Source organism: Mya arenaria, chromosome 7 (genome assembly GCF_026914265.1).
Source record: "Mya arenaria isolate MELC-2E11 chromosome 7, ASM2691426v1".
NCBI classification, from domain to species: Eukaryota; Metazoa; Mollusca; class Bivalvia; order Myida; family Myidae; genus Mya; species Mya arenaria.
Genome location: NC_069128.1, coordinates 66,396,168 through 66,416,138, shown reverse-complemented (window position 1 = coordinate 66,416,138; position 19,971 = coordinate 66,396,168). Strand labels below are relative to the sequence as shown.

The 19,971-nt window shown below is 34.5% G+C and overlaps 1 protein-coding gene across 1 annotated transcript; it reads right to left on the bottom strand.

Annotated features, from left to right (window-relative positions):
• Window positions 1-3,600: 3,600 nt before the first annotated feature.
• LOC128239893 (uncharacterized) lies at window positions 3,601-19,287 on the bottom strand. The gene is made up of 2 exons (XM_052956338.1): window positions 19,215-19,287; window positions 3,601-11,674 (listed from the first exon to the last, which is right to left on the bottom strand). Exon 2 carries the CDS (start codon window positions 11,663-11,665, stop codon window positions 10,517-10,519), a length of 1,149 nt encoding a protein of 382 aa, XP_052812298.1. The 5' UTR covers window positions 11,666-11,674; window positions 19,215-19,287; the 3' UTR covers window positions 3,601-10,516.
• Window positions 19,288-19,971: the final 684 nt, after the last annotated feature.

Genomic DNA, 19,971 nt, shown 5'->3' with positions numbered 1-19,971 from the left:
TTATCGATTTGGCTACAGAGGCGGTTAAGTCCGAGCATGGATTCCGACATATCAGATCTGACTTGCGATGGAAAACCTTGCACTTTCTTTGCCACAAAGTGTTGAAATCGATCGACTGTTTTTGTGTCATATACGGTCATGTTATTCCATAATTCAGAGCCTTAAAGTGTTATCGGGATTATTATCTTTTGGTATAAGCTGCATGAAACGAGAGGACCAACTCCATAAGGATGGACACACTGCCCGACCATAGAGAATAGGGAATTTTTCGCTTTTTGAATGCGTTGTGTTATGCGTCCGTGCAGTTTTAAGTTTGAATCCTGCAGTATACCTAGATGAGTAGTAGATGTGACTTGTTGGATGATACGCTCACTGTACATGATAAAGATTTATGGGACGCTGCGGCGTGGTGATAAACTATTACATCTGATTTGTTGACATTCATTTCTATGTTCCAACGTTAGCAATACGAGTAGACTATATCGACCATACACTGACGGGTCGTAGGGACAGAAAGCGACGAGTGATATATCGTCTGCAAATGCGGGACTTCCGGAATTCAGACAGAAGTTGTGCCCCATGACGGCAACTGGAGAGATGTCGTAATAACGCGTCTATATACACCAGGTAGTAGAAAGTGGAAAGAACCCCACCCTGTCTGACGACAAGTACGACGTCGAAAGCGTCTGACGTTAAGCCTTGACCGACGCGGATAATACATCTGAGGGATTTATATGAGGATTGGATAATTCCTAGGGGTTTACTCTAATACCAAGTCTACCTAGTTTAGGTAAGAGTGCTTGGTGTCAGACAGTATCGAAGGCAGCCTTTTGATCTAAGCATGCCACGTACGCGTGACTACCATTGTCAACAGCGTGATAAATCATTTCCTGGAGGATAAATGCGGCTGTCAAGCAGCTGAGACCCTTTTAAAACCCGTTTTGCTAGGGACTAGGAAATAGTGACTTGTGAAGTAAACGGTTGGCGTATATTCTGTTGGCCAAGAGCTTTTCGAATATTTTACAAAAACAAGGTTTAAGAGATATTGGTCTATAGCTTGAAGGGGCACGCTTATCTTTAACTTTGCCTTTGTAAATTGGTATCAATACGCTTGTTTTCCATGTGCTTGGTGTTGACTCGTGCTTAATTACAGCATTGAATAAGAATGTGAGCGATTGTGTTTGGCGAGTGCCTGTGTGAACTTTTGTATTTCTTCCGGTGTGAAGGGAAGTGTGATTAAGTTGGAGCGGTCTCGATTTTCGCTATTTACGGTCAAAAAGCTATTTAGTTCGGCCTCGTCACGGTAAGCGAGAGTATCTTGACTATTTGAACGGCTAAAGACGTTGGAGAAGTGGTGCATAAATCCTTCTGTAACCTTTTCGTTAGTAAATGAGGTTTCGTTATAGATAATCTCTGAGCAGACGTTTGACTTTTGGGGAGTTTTTTGACCGAAGGAGTTTCCAGATAAGCTTGTAATCCAACTCTGCCGTTGTGTTTGGTTAAGCTCGTATGATTTTTCGTGAGCTTCAATAGCTTCACGCTGTATTTTTCTTAACGTAGTTTTCGTTTGCTTGTATTGTGTATATAATGGCTACTGTTCCCCGCGAGGCCTACCGTTGTTAATCCAACGACGTCGTAAAAGACGAGATTCAGTGTGTGCGCTTTTGACTGCGTTTGACCAATATGGTTTTGCCCTTTTATTGAATTTGCTAGTAGGGAGTTTTGTCGAGGCAATGTGTAATATGTTGCAGAGCATGGTTTTAATAAAATCGGGTGATTGCTTGTCTGTCTCGGTTTGTGTGAGCTCATCAATAAGGAGGGATACCTACGAGTGGATAGCATTTTGGTATTCTAAGATGTTACCGGATGTGCACTTGTTTCAAGCAATCCATTTCTTGGGCGGCTCTGGGGACACGCCACTGTTTGGACGCATTTCAAAATTGAAAAGAATATGGAGGAGGTCAGATGTAAAAACGTCGTTTTCATTTCCAACTGAAAACGTATGGAAGGGAGGCGTGTTTGATTGTTTAGCGAATACGTAATCAATAGAACCTTTTGTGGGTATGAATGTGTAGTCGTCTTGTCATGAGCCAATTGTCATGAGCCAGACTGCTGACATTAAAAGATCAAATCGCACTTTTCATATTATGTTTGGAAATTAATGTTTTATTGCCGCGTTCCTAAGGCTTTAAGAAAAAAATATTTTTTTCGGCATGAAAGTCAATATAAAAACCTGCGATCTGATATTTTGTCAGCAGCCTTACATTACTGGTTTCCAGACATTTATGCAAAAATTGACTGATTCTAAGACAAAAAATAAAAGAAGTTGTCAAAACGGCCAATCTGTGAGAATGAAGCTTTAACCCTTTGAGGTCCCACATGCACTCCCATGAAGGTCCCCAGTATATCTTCTTATATACCAAGTTTGGCCACTAAATGTCAAACCTAACTAAAATTCTTTGATACCATGTGAAGGATATAGAAGTAAAAATCCCAATTTGCTCTTCAAATTTAATTAGACACAATGTGCTCTTACACTTTTACCTTAATTCCTTAGTCAATCAGGGGCCATAATTTGTATTAAAGATGAAATGGTATTTTGTAACCTAATTGTTGGATGGTCGTCAATAATTATGTGAAGTATTTAGTAAATTGAATGAAGTGTATGGAATTTATAAGTGAAAATCCTAACTTGCCCTAAAACTTTAACCTTAGTTTCTAGGAAAATCAGTTTGTATTAAGGATAATAAGGTAGTGAAAAAAATCATAACATGAAAGATATGGGCAGGTCTGAGAATTAAATTTTAAAGTTATTTCAAAAAATGAAAAAAGCACAAATTGAAATTCACAAATATCCAAGCCCGGACAAACTCTGATTTTCAAAAATTATCTGATTAGGAGAGTTTCAAGGGAGGTAACTAAAATGCAGGACAGAATTATGGTTGTTTGGTTATGCACTTCCTCTTAATGCCATCTACCTACAATTAGTATTTTTCAAAATATTGCCCGGATAAGTACTCGTTTTTGAAAAATAACAGGAAATGGGAAACTAGCTAAAACATATACAGGGCAGGATTATGGTCCTTGTGCACTCCACTTTCCCTCATTGCTATCTATCTATATTTCAACACTCATTTCAATCCATTTAGTATTTTCCAAAAATTAAGCCCGGACAAGTACCATCATGAAAAAAATGGTTAAGGAAAGATAACTTAAGGTAGTAAAATGGGCATCATTTCAAACTATGATCAGCTTGATTATTTTCTTAATGTGGATCATTTACTGGATTCAAAAACAGAATTTAAAAGAACTTTACTGTCAACTAACAATTTTATTTAAACTTGAATGAGTTATTACCCTCCTTTATTTCATATATTTTTCAACACTTTGGTAACAATTTGGTATCAAAATAAAATGAAACATATTTGCATTCAGAAATAATACAATAATTGATCACCTCATCAACAAATATAAGCAAAGTGTACTGAAATATGGTATTATAATTTTAACATACTGTTTTGACCGTGGTAAAATTAGGACAGTTTTTAAGCCAAATCGACAATATTCATGAAAACATAGTTTGAATTTCCCAACCACCTGTTTCAGCCAAGCTCGAAAGGAATTAAATCTTTAAAGCAGCTTTCAGACTTATTGTTTAACAATATTCGGTCGGTTTGTTCGACAGTATATTAGATGTATATATATATGTCTTGGTAATTTGATTCCTGGCTGATCTTTGCAGTGTTTAGTTCAAGACCACTTGTGCTTTTGTTTGGAGGGTACCTGGTTCATGGAGACAACAAATCATTTGATTATTCAAGTCTATTTATTTTACAATACTAGTCAATATATACGAAAACTAGAGCTATCACTGAAGGTGATTAATACCCCCGAACGCCGCCTCTCATTATGATTTATCATTGTATGAAGTTGTATGCTATTTAATCTAGTTGTTTTCAAGTTACTGTCCGGACAAAAGTTTGACAAAAAACCCAGATAAGGCAATAACTCTGTAATTTGCTAAAATAGTGTAGTGATTCATGTACACTGAACTCCTTCTCACTGTGCTGTACCATTGTATAAAGTTTTATTACATTCCATCTGGTAGTATTCAAGTTATGCTCCGGACAAAAAAAGTAACAAAGAGCAGTAACTCTGCAATAAACTGAAATAGAATTGCTGTTCCTGTAAACTGCACTTCATCTCATTATAATCTTTCACTATATGAAGTTTCTTTAAATTCCATCTAATAGTTTTCAAGTTATGCTCCGGACAAGAAAAAGTAACAAAGGGCAGTAACTCTGTAATTAGCTGAAATAGAATTGCGGTTACTGTACACTCCATTCCCTCTCATTATGATCTATCAATGTATGAAGTTTTTTTAATTCCATCCAATACTTTTCAAGTTACGCTCCCGACAAGAAAAAAGTAACAAAGGGCAGCTACTCTGTAATTAGCTTAAATAGAATTGCGGTTCCTGTACACTGCACTCCCTCTCATTATGATCTATCAATGTATGAAGGTTTTTTTAATTCCGTCCAATACTTTTCAAGTTATGCTCCCGACAAGAAAAAAGTAACAAAGGGCAGTTACTCTGTATTTAGCTGAAATAGAATTGAGGTTCCTGTACACTCCACTCTCTCTCATTATGATTTATCACTGTATGAAGTTTTATTAAATTCCATCCAATAGTTTTCAAGTTATGCTCCGGACAAGAAAAAATAACAAAGGGCAGTTACTCTGTAATTAGCTGAAATAGAGTTATGGCTCTTGTGCACTGCACTTCCACTCATTGTATTTTACCATTGTATGAAGTTTTAATAAATTCCATCTAGTAGTTTGCAAGTTATGCTCCGGAAAAGAAAAAAGTAACGAAGGGCAGTAACTCTGTAATAAGCTATTGTGCTTTACCATTGTATGAAGTTTTAAGTAATTCCATCTAGTAGTTTGCAAGTTAATGTCTGGAAAAAAATACTGCAAAAAAACAAATAAAGGGCAATAACTCAGTAATAAGCTAAAGTAGATTTATGGTTCTTGAACAATGCACTTCCTCTCATTATGCTTTACTATTGTATGAATATTTATGCAAAAGGCTACAGAAACATGATCAGTAGCAAAAAGTTTAAACATAAACCCGGTTAGTGGCAATGGGCAAACGCCAAAGACATAGAACACAAAATCACAAACAAGAAACAATGCAGTTTCAGTGAATTCCATCCAGTACTTTTTAAGTTATACTCCGGACAAAAAAGTAACTAAGGGCAATAACTCAGTAATAAGCAAGAATAGAGTTATAGTTATTGTACACTGCACTTCCTCTCATTATGCTCTATCATTGTATTATAGTTTAATCCAATTCCATCCAGTAGTTTTTAAGTTATGCTCCGGACAAGGTAAATTGCAACGGACCGACCGACGGACCGACTGACCGACCGACCGACCGACCACAGGGTGACTCCAATATACCCCCTTTAAACTTCGTTTGTCGGGGGTATAACAATAATGAATGCATTAGCAGTTTCTGGTAAATAAACACTTATAATTTGTACTTGAGCTAATAAAACTCGCTTAGCATAGTTGACAGGTACCTTACAAAAGAGGAATTTGTTCAGACATAAATGTGTTCATTAGCCAGAGTAACATGCGAGTAATGTATTTAAATGATAATGCAACAATAGTACATAACAAAGACTTACTGTAATAATAAATGAACATTATTTGTTATATTTATATTAACAGTCAATAATCAAAATATGACCAAATCATTTGATATTTTAAGTCTGATTTGCCTGTTTCTAAACCAAGGTTTATATACCAGAGAAGCCAGAGGTTGTTTCATAAGGAAGTCGTTGGCCATCACAGAATGTTATATATTCGTATACAATAATTGTCTGGACCAGTAATGCATATGTGTACATAAGTAATTTTATTAAGGCCAAATGGTCAGTCAGACATTTTAGTTGTTAATTTTATTTGCTATGAGATTAAGAGTATTGATAATATTGATTAATAATAGACAGGATTTATGTAACTAAGATTGGACATAAGGCCACACCAAATTGATGTTTGGTTCCGCGGATTTACCGTTCCTATTTTTCTGAAAATGTAAAAAAAAAGTATTTTTTTTGTGCACCCGCTCCTATATTTTAATCGCCAACCAGATTTTTTGAGGTAATATTTTTTTAAGGCCGAAAACATAACCAAATATATTTTTTCTAAGCTAGTTTAAGTGTTTGTAAAGGGAAGTAACCGATGCGTGGTGTTTAATCCCGTATATCGGTTTAGCATTGGTTTCAATAAATTCAATCAAAATGGCCGCTTCCGTATAAACACATTCGGAGCTCCTCGGCCATTTTAGTGAAAACAACCTCGGATGTATTTGGACGGTTTACATACTCAGAAAGCAAAACGTTAAAGTCTGCTGCAAGTAGATCGCGTAATAATTTTATTTAGCAGTTTAACTTTATGACTTAACTCTTGGGAATCTTAATTATGTTTGCAATAATACACTTCACTGGCAATCAATTTAAACTTAGATCAATAAATACAAAACTCAAACACTATTCAACCCTATCAATTAATGATATAATTCAAAAATTTACGAACTACTTCAACTGATGCACCGGTATACATCTGATGTTGTTTTCGATAAAAATGGCCGAGGAGTTCCGAATGGTATAAACACTGTGGCTCGAATTTTGAAATTTAATCTTATTTTTGACAACAAATGTGTTTTGACCACAATGAAAGTCATTTTCATCGTCTCATGCACTAAAGGATCATTACTTGAATCAATGATTATGCAATAAAACATGTGTATCTGATACTGGTGTCTATAAAATTGCGTTATTAGTGATTCTTTTTGGATGGAAATCGGAATGATGAACAATGACTCAATTGAGTAATATCTGATTCAAGTCATCATTCAAGTGACCACATTTTTCCTTACCACATGCGCCATCTGACGTCATTCCCCCCGTGTGCTACATTTTGATATTTAAGCGTATTAACAATACATGGCATTTTTAGAAAAAAATACTTAACACAACAAGATGAAACTTCGCAAGTGTGACCAAGGCAAGCCTCTGTATTAATCTAGGTCATTGACTAATCGATCACGATAAACAAACGCGTGTTTTAGCAGGTGCTCGGGATTTGTGTCCTGTTCGGAAATGTACCGTCAACCAGTATAACGTTGATGCGGAAGAAGAAACCTTCACTTAACAGAAATATGGTTCATTGTTTGGTCCAAATTGATGTATCGAAGTCATTTAAATGTATTTAAATGATAATGAAACAACAGTACATAACTAAGACTAATTGTAATAATAAATAAACATTAGTTGTTATACTTATATTAACAGTCAATAATCAAGATATAATTTACCTTTAAATGTTAGAATAAAACTTGTACTTAAATAGAAGAACAAAACTTATATATATATTTCAACATGTAAGAAAACATGACAAAGTTACTAAATAATAATATAAGAAAGTTCTTACCTGGTTCAAAGAGAGCCAATCAGTTGATATTTCAAGTCTGATGGCTGGTATTTGAACCAAGTGTATATACTCGAAAAGCCAGATGTTGTTGCATAAGAAAGTAGTAACTTGTCACTAAATGTGTCTAAGTTTTATACAATAATTGTCTGGACCAGTAATGAAATATTTGGACATACCTAATTTTATCAAGGCCAGATGGTCAGTCAGACCTTTCAGTTGTAAAATCAATTTGCTTTGAGATAAAGAGTGTCGAAATATTGGTCAATACCAGACAGTATTTATCTAACTAGATTGGACATGAAGTACTGTTAAACATAAATCTAAAGATATGAAACAACATGAAATCCTAAAAACATGAGAAAAACATGAAGCAATATAAAATGATGAAACGATGAGATTGAATATGAATATAATGAAATAATGATGATAAGCATGAACACAATAAAAATAAACAAGAGCCGTCGTAAGACAGCGCGCTCGACTACGCCGCTTTGACTTAGAATACAATAACGATATAATAATATCAAGTTTGGTCTCTTTATGTCAAACCTATCTAAAAATATTCGATACATAAGGTGACTTTGATGCTGCCCTCCCACCAGGCCGCCTAAACAATGACGCAAGTCATTCAAATAACTTGATTTCCCAGTATGAAAATGTGGTGAAGAATATACAAATATGCCTTTCAAAGGAAAACAAAATTCAAGGGCCATGTTTCTTGTTGTAAGATGGTCGTAAATAATTTTGAATTTTATTAAGTGCATTTAATGAACGGTATGGAAGTTTTTTTTATTAAACTCCCAACCTGCCCTTAATTTTTACTTGCCTAAAACTTTAACCTAAGTCAATCGGGGGCCATAACTTGTATTAAGGATATGGAGTTATGTAACCTCATAGGGTGATGGTCCTGGACAATTGTGTGAAGTATTAAGTCAATTGAATGAAGGGTGTAGAAGTTATTAAACAATATCCCAACCTGCCCTAAAACTTTAACCTAAGTTCCATAGTCAATCAGGGACCATAATTTGTATAAAAGATAATATGGAGTTATCTAACCTCATTATGTGATGGCTCTGAACATATGTGTGAAGTATTAAGTCAATTGAATGAATGGTATTGGAGTTTTAAGTGAAAATCCCAACTTGCCCTAAAACTTTAACCTGCCCTAAAACTTTAACCTAAGTCAATCAGGGGCCATAACTTGTATTTAGGATATTATAGAGTTATGTAACCTCCTTGTGTGATGGTCCTGAACAACTGTGTGAAGAATTAAGTCAATTGAACAAAGGATATAGAAGTTATTAATAAATATTCCAACTTGCCCTAAAACTTTAACATAAGTTCCATAGTCAAGTAGGGGCCATAATATGTGTAAAGAATAATATGGAGTTATCTAACCTCATCATGTGATGGCCCTGAACAACTGCGTGAAGTATTAAGTCAATTGAATGTAGGGTATTGGACTTATAAGTAAAAATCCCAACTTGCCCTAAAACTTAAACCGGGCGCCGACGCCGACGCGAGTAGTATAGCCCACCTATTCTTCGAATAGTCGAGCTAAAAATAATTTTGTGAAAATAAAACATCAATTTTTGAACTTAAATAGAAAAATCTGCGATCTAATTTTTTGTCAGCATTCTTATATACTGGTGTCCATAAATTTTCGCAAAAATTGGCTCGTTCAAAGACAAAAAAATAAAAAAGTTTTCAAAACGTTCAATCTGTGAGAGTGCAGCTTTCACAATAAAAAAAAAATAACTTGTGTGAAAACGCTAATATTTATGTGTAGAAATTTATTTAATTACTGTTTAATAAAATTCAATATAAACCAGTAAAAAAAGGTTACCTACTGAAAAATATGCTACTGTGTGGGTTTGAACCCCTACCTTGAACCCCTTAAAAGATGTGTGGTCATATCCTGAACAACAATGTAACATCTAGGCGAAAGCATCAAACTTGAAGAGTTTCAATTGGAGGTTTTCATTAGGGATGTGATACCTTAATATACATTTAGGTATAATAGGATGAAGGTGCTTGCGCACTGCACTTCCTCTCACTGCCATCTATCTTTATACCAAGTCTTATTTCAATCTCATGAGTAGTTTTGAAGTTATGGCCTGGACAAGCACTAATAATGAAAAGATGGTTAAGGAAAGATAACTTTATACATCAAGTTTTATTTCACTTCCATCAGTTGTTTTGATGTTATTTTCCAGACAAGAGTGTGATGTACGGAAAGACTTCCGTACACACGGACGGACAAAGCAGCAACTTTATGCTCTCCCTTCGGGTGCATAAACATTAAATATTGGAATGCACTTGTTTATTTAAAGTTTGACTTATTGAGAACATCAATACTGAGACTGTCATTTGCAATGAAAGTAAAACATATCACTCTTATTAAACATTTTCTAGATAAATAAACTTTGTCTTCAATCATTTAGGGTCTTTATTCAGTCATGCATAGAATGTTTAAAAAGGCACTATCACATACTTCATTTTTTGTCTAGGAATAAGCATTTTTTTGCGTTTTTATGTGGAAATAAGTGATATAAGACTGCTGAGAGACAAAAGATAAGATCACTGTTTTTAATATTTTTGTTAAAAAAAAAAAAGTTTCATGGCTAACTCACGCTTTAAGAAAAATATAATCATCGTCAATTTTCCAAACATTCGAGACATGTTCTATCGTGAGTTTTCTTACATGAATTGAAGGCATTGTCTCAGACATTTTTTTAAATTGTCAAAATTGTCAATCTGTAAGAGTGCGGATCAAACAACACAGTGCAAATTTACAATTATACTAACATATTAACTTCTTTTCACTGTTTCAGGGCTTCCATTAAGAATTTGAAACTGGAAATATGAATTTCCTGTCCATCAATATTGGAAGTTCTTCACTGAAATTTGGAATTTTAAGTCTACCGAATACAATGTTTTTTTCCACTACTTTTAAAATAATATGTTAAAAATCAAATCATTTGCATCTATAACTTGTCAACCTCCTCAATGTTTATATGTGAGTTGGGTGATTTTCCCATGGAAACAACACTACACTTTTGTCACCAAGTCTTATAAGAAACTGACGCCACATAGTCCAGTTTGACTCTACAAGCATTGCAAACAGGTCTCTTGGTTCTTGCTGGAGTAAAGTATTTACTACTTTAACACCAGAATTCATATCGTCGATTGGAGGATGTGATTCAAGATTTCTCCTTGCTTCAACGAGAGCATCAATGTAGTCATTCTCAGAAGATTTACTAAACACATTGTATATTGGTGTCATAAATGGTGAAAATGTCAACAAGCTGTAGCTTCCCAGAAGTCTCGCGAGACGACCATTGCCATCTGCGAAAGGATGAAGCTGTAGGAATGTAAACAGAAAACTAGTTGCACACTTGAATAACATTTCGATACACTTTTCATCATAAATCTTTGCCTTTTTTATTTCAATAAGCATGCCATTGTATTCATTAATTAAGTGCTCTACAGTTTGTTCTGCAATTGATTCAGTTAGAAAGTGTGGATATTCATGATCAGCACCATGGTATTTAGTTACGCGTCTTTTAGTGCTGAAATGTCCAGGTAATGTTGAGTGTTCGTCCATTACCCCATCCATCAACACTTTATGTAACTCTGTTAACAGTTCCTTTTGTAACAAACCGATACAATCTTTAAATTCTTGTTTATCTGTTTCTTCCTGGGTTTCATTGGTATCAGAAACTAGCACTGTATAAGCCTTATACAAGTTTTTCGTTTCATCTACACTTTTGCTCATAACATTAGAATCAAGACTTGATATATCACATTCTAAGCTTGGAAAATCCTCTAGAAGAGGTGGCGAGTTTTCAATTTTAATCTCAATATCTACGGCATTCATGATCTGGTGAGTTGTTTCTTTATCTTGCACACCAATACCTTCCTCTTGCTGCACGTTTAGTAAGTACTTCAGCAGCAAATCCCTTCTAGCAACACTGATCTTACCAAGAAGATCTAAGTACTGGGGAGGGTTCTGCTTAGCAGCATCTTTGAATGAGCTAAATTGTTCTAAATACTTTCGAATGTCTGTTAGCATTTCAGCCACTGTAGGACCAACACTACTCTGCATCCATCTAGGTTTTTCTGGGTATTCATACTTCAAAAATTTCAGCTTGCCTTCCATATTAAATTCCTAGAAAAAGAAATGTAGTTCAAAAACTTTCTAAAACAAGCTGTTGAAAGTTATAAACTAACTATTTTATTATCATTCCAGAGAATGCACTAAGGCCAAACAAAAAAATACACCTGTGTTTCAGGTAACCCGACCGACCCTATTCATGCCGATTTGCCAGCCCTATTTTTTTAAAGAAATAAATGCAACAAGAGGCCCCTTAAGGCCCTCAATAGCTCACCGGACCCAATAAAGATCATTAACAATAGCATTCTGATCAAGTTCCATGAACATATGGTCATAATTGTGGCCTCTAGAGTGTTAAAATACTTTTCCTATTATTTGACCTGGTGACCTAGGTTTTAACCGCACATGACCTAGATTCGAACTTGGCCTAGAGCTAATCAATATAAACATTCTGACCAAGATTCCCGATGATACAGTCATAAATGGGACCTCTAGAGTGCTAACAAGCTTTTCCTATGATTTGACCTTATGACCTAGTTTTTGACCGCACATGACCCAGTTTTAAACTTGACTTAGAGATAATTAATGTAAACATTCTGACCGATTTTCATGAAGAAACCTTTATAAATGTGACCTCTAGAGTGTTAACAAGCTTTTCCTTTAATTTGACCTGGTGACCTAGTTTTTGACCACTCATAACCCAGATTCGAACTTGGCCTAGAGCCAATTAACATAAACATTCTGACTAAGTTTCATGAACATACAATCATAAATGTGACATCTAGAGTGCTAACAAGCTTTTCCTATGGTTTGACCTGGTGACCTAATTTTTGACTGCACATGACCCAGATTTTAACTTGACTTGAATATTATTAATATAAACATTCTGTCCAACTTTCATGAAGATACATAAATGAGAACTCTATAGAGTGTTAACAAGATTTTCATTCAATTTGACCTGGTCACAGCACATGACCCAGAATCGAACTTTACCTAGAGAGAATTAATATTAACATCCTGAAGTTTCCTGAAGATACAGTTATAAATGTGACCTCTATAGTGTTAACAAGCCTTTCCTTTAATTTGACCTGGTGACCTAGTTTTTAACTCCAGATGACCCAATATCGAACTCATCCAAGATTTTATTGAGGGTAACATTCTGACCAAGTTTCTTTAAAATAGTGCCCAAATTGTTACATCTAGAGTGTTAACAGTCAAATTGTTGACGACGGACGACGACGACGGACGACGAACACAGGGCGATCCCAATAGCTCACCTTCGTGCTCAGGTGAGCTAAAAAATAATTAAAATTTGTAAATATGTGGGGATTGTTTACAAGTAAGTTTTTATATATCAACTATATAACGCCCAAAGTGACAAGCAACATCTAGGTGTGTGTATTTCTTCGTTGGAAAAGTATACTACCATTAACAGGATAGAAATAATGGTAATAATAACGCATGTATAAGTTAAACACAAAATTAACAAGGCAGTCCAAAGGACGGCTATATCCCCCGCCGTTGTTTTTAGTATATTTTGTTTTTCTCGCAACCTGACTTGTACGTTGAATCTGACCAAAATTGTACACAGCCACTGGTCAAGAGTGGGAATATAGGAAATACAACTTGTTTGATCGGTAACCTAAATATTCTTGGAAATTAACCATATATTAAAAGGATATCTGTTAAGTCATTCATATTGTGTGTAGTGTAGGTCAGATCAATGTCAAGGTTGTTTTGGCTAAAAAAAGAAGGAAAATGAGTCCTTTAGTTATAACATCGATGAAATAGCAAGCCTTAAGTATTTTCGACCGACCGACATGAGTAAAGCAATATACCCCCTCTTCTTCGAAGTGGAGGGGGGCATACAAATACAAACAATCGGAAACACAGATATCTTTTTGTTTGACCTAATGAAACATTACTTTGTTATTTTCGGTTTCAGTGTGTGTATACCACGTGATGAATTGCGCCATAGACTGCCCTTTGTTTCATTTAAATGGTAAGGTAAAAGAAAAGGTATCTTTGTTTTAAGTCTTCGTTTTTAGCAAAATATTTCTTTCCGACGTAGCATATATGATGTAGTTGTCACGTGGTATACACACACTGAGTTTCATGCTGACACTTTAAATGTGTTCATTCACGATATAATTACATTGTGACAACTGTTAAACAACTTTTGTTTAGGAAGTTCTTCAATGGCTCGATATTTTACAGACAAATTGATTGAAAGTTTGTTTTCATTTCTGGATAGGCCTGCAGAAATCACAATGTATATATTTAAGCATAAAGCAGAAAATACATTTAATCGTTTCTTTGATTAATTTATCATGAAACATGATGCTAGAATACAAATTTATTGACGTTTTTTTTTTGCTTTTTCTCAACAATATTTCCACAGATTTTATCAAATTCATAAGGGTAAGCCTATGCGCAGATTTATGTGGAAAAACTACAAGCAGTAGAGTCACATGGCAATTTGAGGTAGAGCAAATACACTTACATGAACAGAGGAAGAGAACTCAAGAGACTGCGTAACAGAAACTTCTGTTGAAGAAAAGTTTGCAAGCAGAGGTTGACAGGCAGTAAATATCAATTATCATAATATGTAATTATCATTTATAAATATTTAAATAACATTAAATGCATAAACAATATGTTGAAAATCGTTTCACACATGCGATACACTGTACTAGCAAATTTGCATTAATTCAATTTACCAAAAAGCAGTGTTATTTATTTTGTTGTTTGTGTGGCAATAATACAAAATGTGACATTTACAGCAAATATGTAATAATTGAGCAACATAAAGACAATTGCAAAACTCTGTTCTGTTAATTTTGTGCCAATTTTAGCATTTAAAACCAGATACCAGATACTTTCAGTTTTTGCTTGTTTGTTCGTTTTCTTTTATTGCATGAATTTTTCAAGAATCAATCGGTTCAGGATATATATTAGTTATGGTGTTTTGACTGTCAATGAATCCAAGATCACTAATTGTATGTTGTTGAACTAATATGTTAAATATTAAAGATCCAGCTGTCAGTACAGAAATCATTGATTTCTCTTTTGAGAACACTGAATTTTATTAACATAATTTGACACTATACATATTGCAAGCACTTTTTTCAGATAAATCAATATAAATTAATAGTAGATAATTGTTGCCTTAATTTCTGTATATTAACATTTGTGAATAATTTAATAGCCTCATGATGGCATTCTGTATAAAAAAATATAATAAGATCATTTTAACTGTTTCAAATGTTTTCATTTATAATTGGTTTTGGACTGGAAATTTGGGCTTGCTCTTTTTGCTGGTACACTGAACAAATATGTATGAAATAGTGCTTAGTAAGCTCAGCTGGCAGTTATTCACTGGGTTCTTATTTGGCTGTGTTCCATCAATGTCACTGACTTGATTACTGTTTTGTATATACTATATAGGCGCTAAATTTAGAATATAATTTCAGTTCATTTGTTTGTAATTACACCTTGATAAGTTTAAACTTCTTTAACATTCTGGGTCTTTAAGTAAGTCCCATGATATGGAAACTTGGTTTTGACAAATTCCATGCTTAATTCAGAATATACTTCATGTCAAAAATGTTATGAGAGGTCATAGAAAGGTCTAGAAAATTTTAACATGTATTTATTCATACAATTTTATTTCCCACCAGATGAAAAAACAACAAAAAGGTCACTGTGAGTGATCTGTACAAAATACATGTTAACATGCATATTTAACTGTCAAAGGTCTAAAACTGATCTCTTTTAGTGTATACCGGTTTTAAACAAACCTGTTTAAAATATTAATTATTGAAAAATTAGATAATTTTGATCATAAGACATGATGTTTGTCAGATTCAAGTGTTATTTTGTTATTTCAAACACGATTTTTTGAAAGCAAAGTTTATTGAAAGCATCATTTAGATTATTCTGTAATGAAAGCAGTATTTGTATTTGCCTTTAATATCTAAACAACACAATTCATTTTTGTTCATAATTAACATTTTGCAACTCTTTTTTTTTTGAGGGGCGGGGGGTATGTTTTTGTAACAAACAAATAAGAAATATATTCTGTATCCTCCCTGAGATGTTCTTCAGACAATTTGCCAGAGCTCCTTGTCTACAAATTTCTCATACACAATCAATAATTCCTTTTGAGTAAATGTTTGGCCATCTTTTACCATTATATTTTAATAGATTTTTACCCATTCAATTCTAGTTATAATTATAATTACCCCTGATTGTAATATACTTTAGTGCCACATTATTGGTATGTGTTCATTTTTATTTATTTTCTGTTTTTAACATATTCTTCAAATGCGTTTGTGTCCTTGACCTCAAATGCATAGTAGCTTTATTTTAAGTTAAATAAGAAGAATAACTCCAAACTTCATATAAAATATTTAGTAATGCATTATATAATTATACTGTATACACTATTATTGTAGATGGTTGTGTATTTAAAAAGTTTCATTTACATATACAAAAAAACGTTTCCCTTTTCCTCCTAGTATGTTTCACTTAGTCATTAAGTAAACTTAAAGTGTCCGGCAATAACACTTAAAGCCCGTAGAGGCAGTGACTTAGTTCATATTAGCTACTTATACAGTACTAGATAGGCTAGTCTTTAACTTTCAGGCAAACACACAGACTGAGAACAAGAGTAAAAACTGAACTCAAATTCTTCATTTTACAAAAGAAAAGACACAATGTTTTTTGAAACTCACAATGTGTATTTGAATAAATAAAATAGTATATTTAACATTCTTGAAGACAAACATGTATTAAATGATGAGCAATGTAGATACAGAAATACAGAAGAAAATAAAAAAACACAAACTGATGTTTTTGAAAAATCCAATATAGAATCCTTTACAGAAAATCATCTCACAATACTTAAAGTGCATATACTTAAACAATAATTACAACTTCACTCAAATGTATGAAATAAAAAAAATCAGAAGTTATTGATAAGTATTTAAATGATTGGAAAAGGGAATGTTCTGTTTGATAAATAGAAAAGCTAAAAGGATATTAACTTCAAATTGAAATTATCATTTTTGAGACGCACAAAAACGGTGAAGTTTGTTTATTCGCCCGTATTAAATAGTGCGACCTTGACCTTTGACCTACTGATCTCAAAATCAATAGAGTTCATCTACTAGTCATGACCAACTAGCATACCAAGTATGAAGTTCCTGGACCCAAAGGATCTTTAGTTATTGAGCGGAAACCGTTTCTTCACCCCAGGGTCACAGTGACCTTGACCTTTGACTAACTAGTCTCAAAATCATTGGGGTTCATCTACTAGTCATGACCAACTAGCATACCAAATATGAAGTTCCTGGGTGTAAGACTTCTTAAATAATTGAGCGGAAACCGTTTCTTCACCTCAAGGTCACGGCGACCTTGACCTTTGACCTAGTGATTTCAAAATCAATAGGGTTCACCTATTAGTTATGAAGTTCCTGGACCCAAAGGATCTTTAGTTATTGAGCGGAAACCGTTTCTTCACCTCAAGGTCACAGTGACCTTGACCTTTGACTAACTGGTCTCAAAATCATTAGGGTTCATCTACTAGTCATGACCAACTAGCATACCAAGTATCAAGTTCCTAGGTGCAAGCGTTATTTGGTTATTGAGTGGAAAACGTTTTTCAGCTCAAGGTCACAGCGACCTTGACCTTTGACCTACTGACCTCAACATCAAAGGTGTCATTAACTAGTCATGAACAACAAGCATACAGAGTATAAAGTTCCTGGACACAAAGAATCTTCAGTTATTGAGCGTAAACCGTTTCTTCACTTCAAATCCACGGCCACCTTGACAGTTGGCCTAGTGATCTCAAAATCAATAGGGATCATCAACTAGTCATGACCAATTAGCATACCAAGTATGAAGTTCTTGGGTTCAAGCGTTCTTAAGTTATTGGACAGAAACCGTTTCTTCACGTTAAGGTCACGGTGACCTTGTACTTTGACCTACTGATCTAAAAATCAATAGGAGTCATCTACTAGTCCAGACCAACTAGCATACCAAGTATGATGTTCCTGGGTACAAGGGTTCCTTAATGATTGAGCAAAAATCATTTTTAAGCTTAAGGTCACTGCCAACATATCGTTTTTTACCTGAAGGTAACCTTGACCTTTTAATCTCAAAATCAATAGGTGTCATCAGTAGTCATGAATAACTGGCATACCAAGTATAAGGTTGCTGGACCCAAAGGATCTTCAATTATTGAGCGGAACCTGTTTCTTCACCTCAAAGTCATGTTGACCTTGACCTTTGACCAAGTGACCCCAAAATCAATAGGGGTCATCTACTGAAAAGTAGTGAAAATTGCTGAGACTTAGCTGGTCAACAACGAATGGGTCCGTCACAAGTTTCTGGCAGATTGGGCGCAAATCTGGTATTTATATAATGGAAAAGTCATTTCACATGTATAAATAATGTTCAAATCAAATAAAATTTAAATATCAGTCAGTATGACATAACAGAGAAACATTAGCTTACATTATAATAGATATATTAGTATTTGGTCAATTTTTGAGTAGTTAAAGACATATAAAAGAGCTTCAAAGAGATAAAGGTGTGTCCTGTGCTCATTTTCAGTGTCACTGCTTCCCTTGTTCAATTTCTCTTGGGTCCTAGCCTTGTGCTTTAAAACAGGGATATTTCTATAGTGTGGATTCATGGACTTATATCTGTAGTATTCATTTTATTACCATACATGTACTTGTACTAACATACTAATATGTAGCACACATTCTTTTAATCAAACTCCATGCTCTAAAATTATCACCACTTTGCTCTTAAATGAACACTATATTGTAACTTATTTACATTTCTAATAAAATTATTGAATTTACAGAATTATGTAACATAATAATTAATTTTATAATTTGAAAATTAGTTTTAAATTGTTAATGTGGTAAAAGTAATGTTTGAATGTAGCAATAGTACATATATATGTTCGTCTTTTATTGCAGGTGCCTGGTTATCTGGAGTATTTCACATTGTTTAGGATAAAGCTCGCTCCACTGTGTATACATGTAAACTGCTAAATGAATACAAGGATAGGGCATTTGAGATTAAAGTATAAAAGCTGAGAGCTGTAAGCTGTAAGCTGTCACTTTAATAATAATAAAATTTCCATGTGATCTACAGAAACGATATGTCAAAAGCCGACAATAATTAAAAACATATAACTTTTTCTGTAATTGTGTTAAATAGAAATTGATTACACTTTAGTTTTTGTTAAAGAACACTTGCAATTTTGAAAAAAAAATCACTTGTGTATGCTACTGGGGTTTAAAAAATAAATAAACAACCCTTACAAAAAAACTCAACGGGAAGAACTTTAGCAAATATGTTTTAAAGAGCTGATTTCGACTTTTTTATGTCGCGTAAATGTCAACAGTTAAAAATAGCGACATATAAACAAATAATGAGCCAGCCGTTTCAGCATACGATCTTCTCAAAGGCCTATATTCTTCACAAAAACGATACAAGCGTACATAATATTAGGAAGCAAACATTTATACATACTACTGCAAATAAATTAGAATCATTAGTATGTATTTACCACAGAAACTTGAAATAATGAGTCGTTGGCTATTTTTCAAATTCGCAAAACTCAGCAAAATGGCCGTTTTCCGGTACTGTGTGATTCATGTGATAAATTAAAAAAAATATGGGAGGTATTAAAACCCGGTACCCGGTATCGACGGCTGCTGGAATTACCGAATCACCAAAAACATGAACAAACTTTAATTTGTATAGGTATACAATAAAGTGTGCGAGGGTTTTTGGGCAGTGGGCGTTGGGTTTCAAACTATATTGAAAGGGAGGGGTGTATATCGTGTGTTGGGGTGGTCGGGGAGGGAGAGTAAAGCCGGAGGGGGACGGATGGGCTATAAAAGCATTCAAATACTATTTAAAATACCGGAAAACACTTTAATTTACCCCATTATATACATTATTGTGCGCGCTGAAGGGGGTATATCGTGTATGAGTGTGTGTGTGTGGAGGGGGAGGGGCGCAGAAGCCGGGAATAGGGATAGTCTATAAATGTCTCAAATGCTACCACCAGGGTGGTGGGCTAGGGTTCATACTTGTGTCTGTTTGCGGTTGGTATGCAGTGTTCGAGGGGGTTGGGAAGGGGTCGGGTATTTATCGGAAAACACTTTAATTTTCCCTATCATATACAGTATTGTGCGCGAGGGGATGGGGAATGCTTGGGCTCATACTATACACTGTTTAAGGTGGATATGCTGTGTGTCAGGGGGTTGGGAAGGGGTTGTGGAAGCCGGAGATGGGGAAAGGGGAGCTGGGACTCTTTT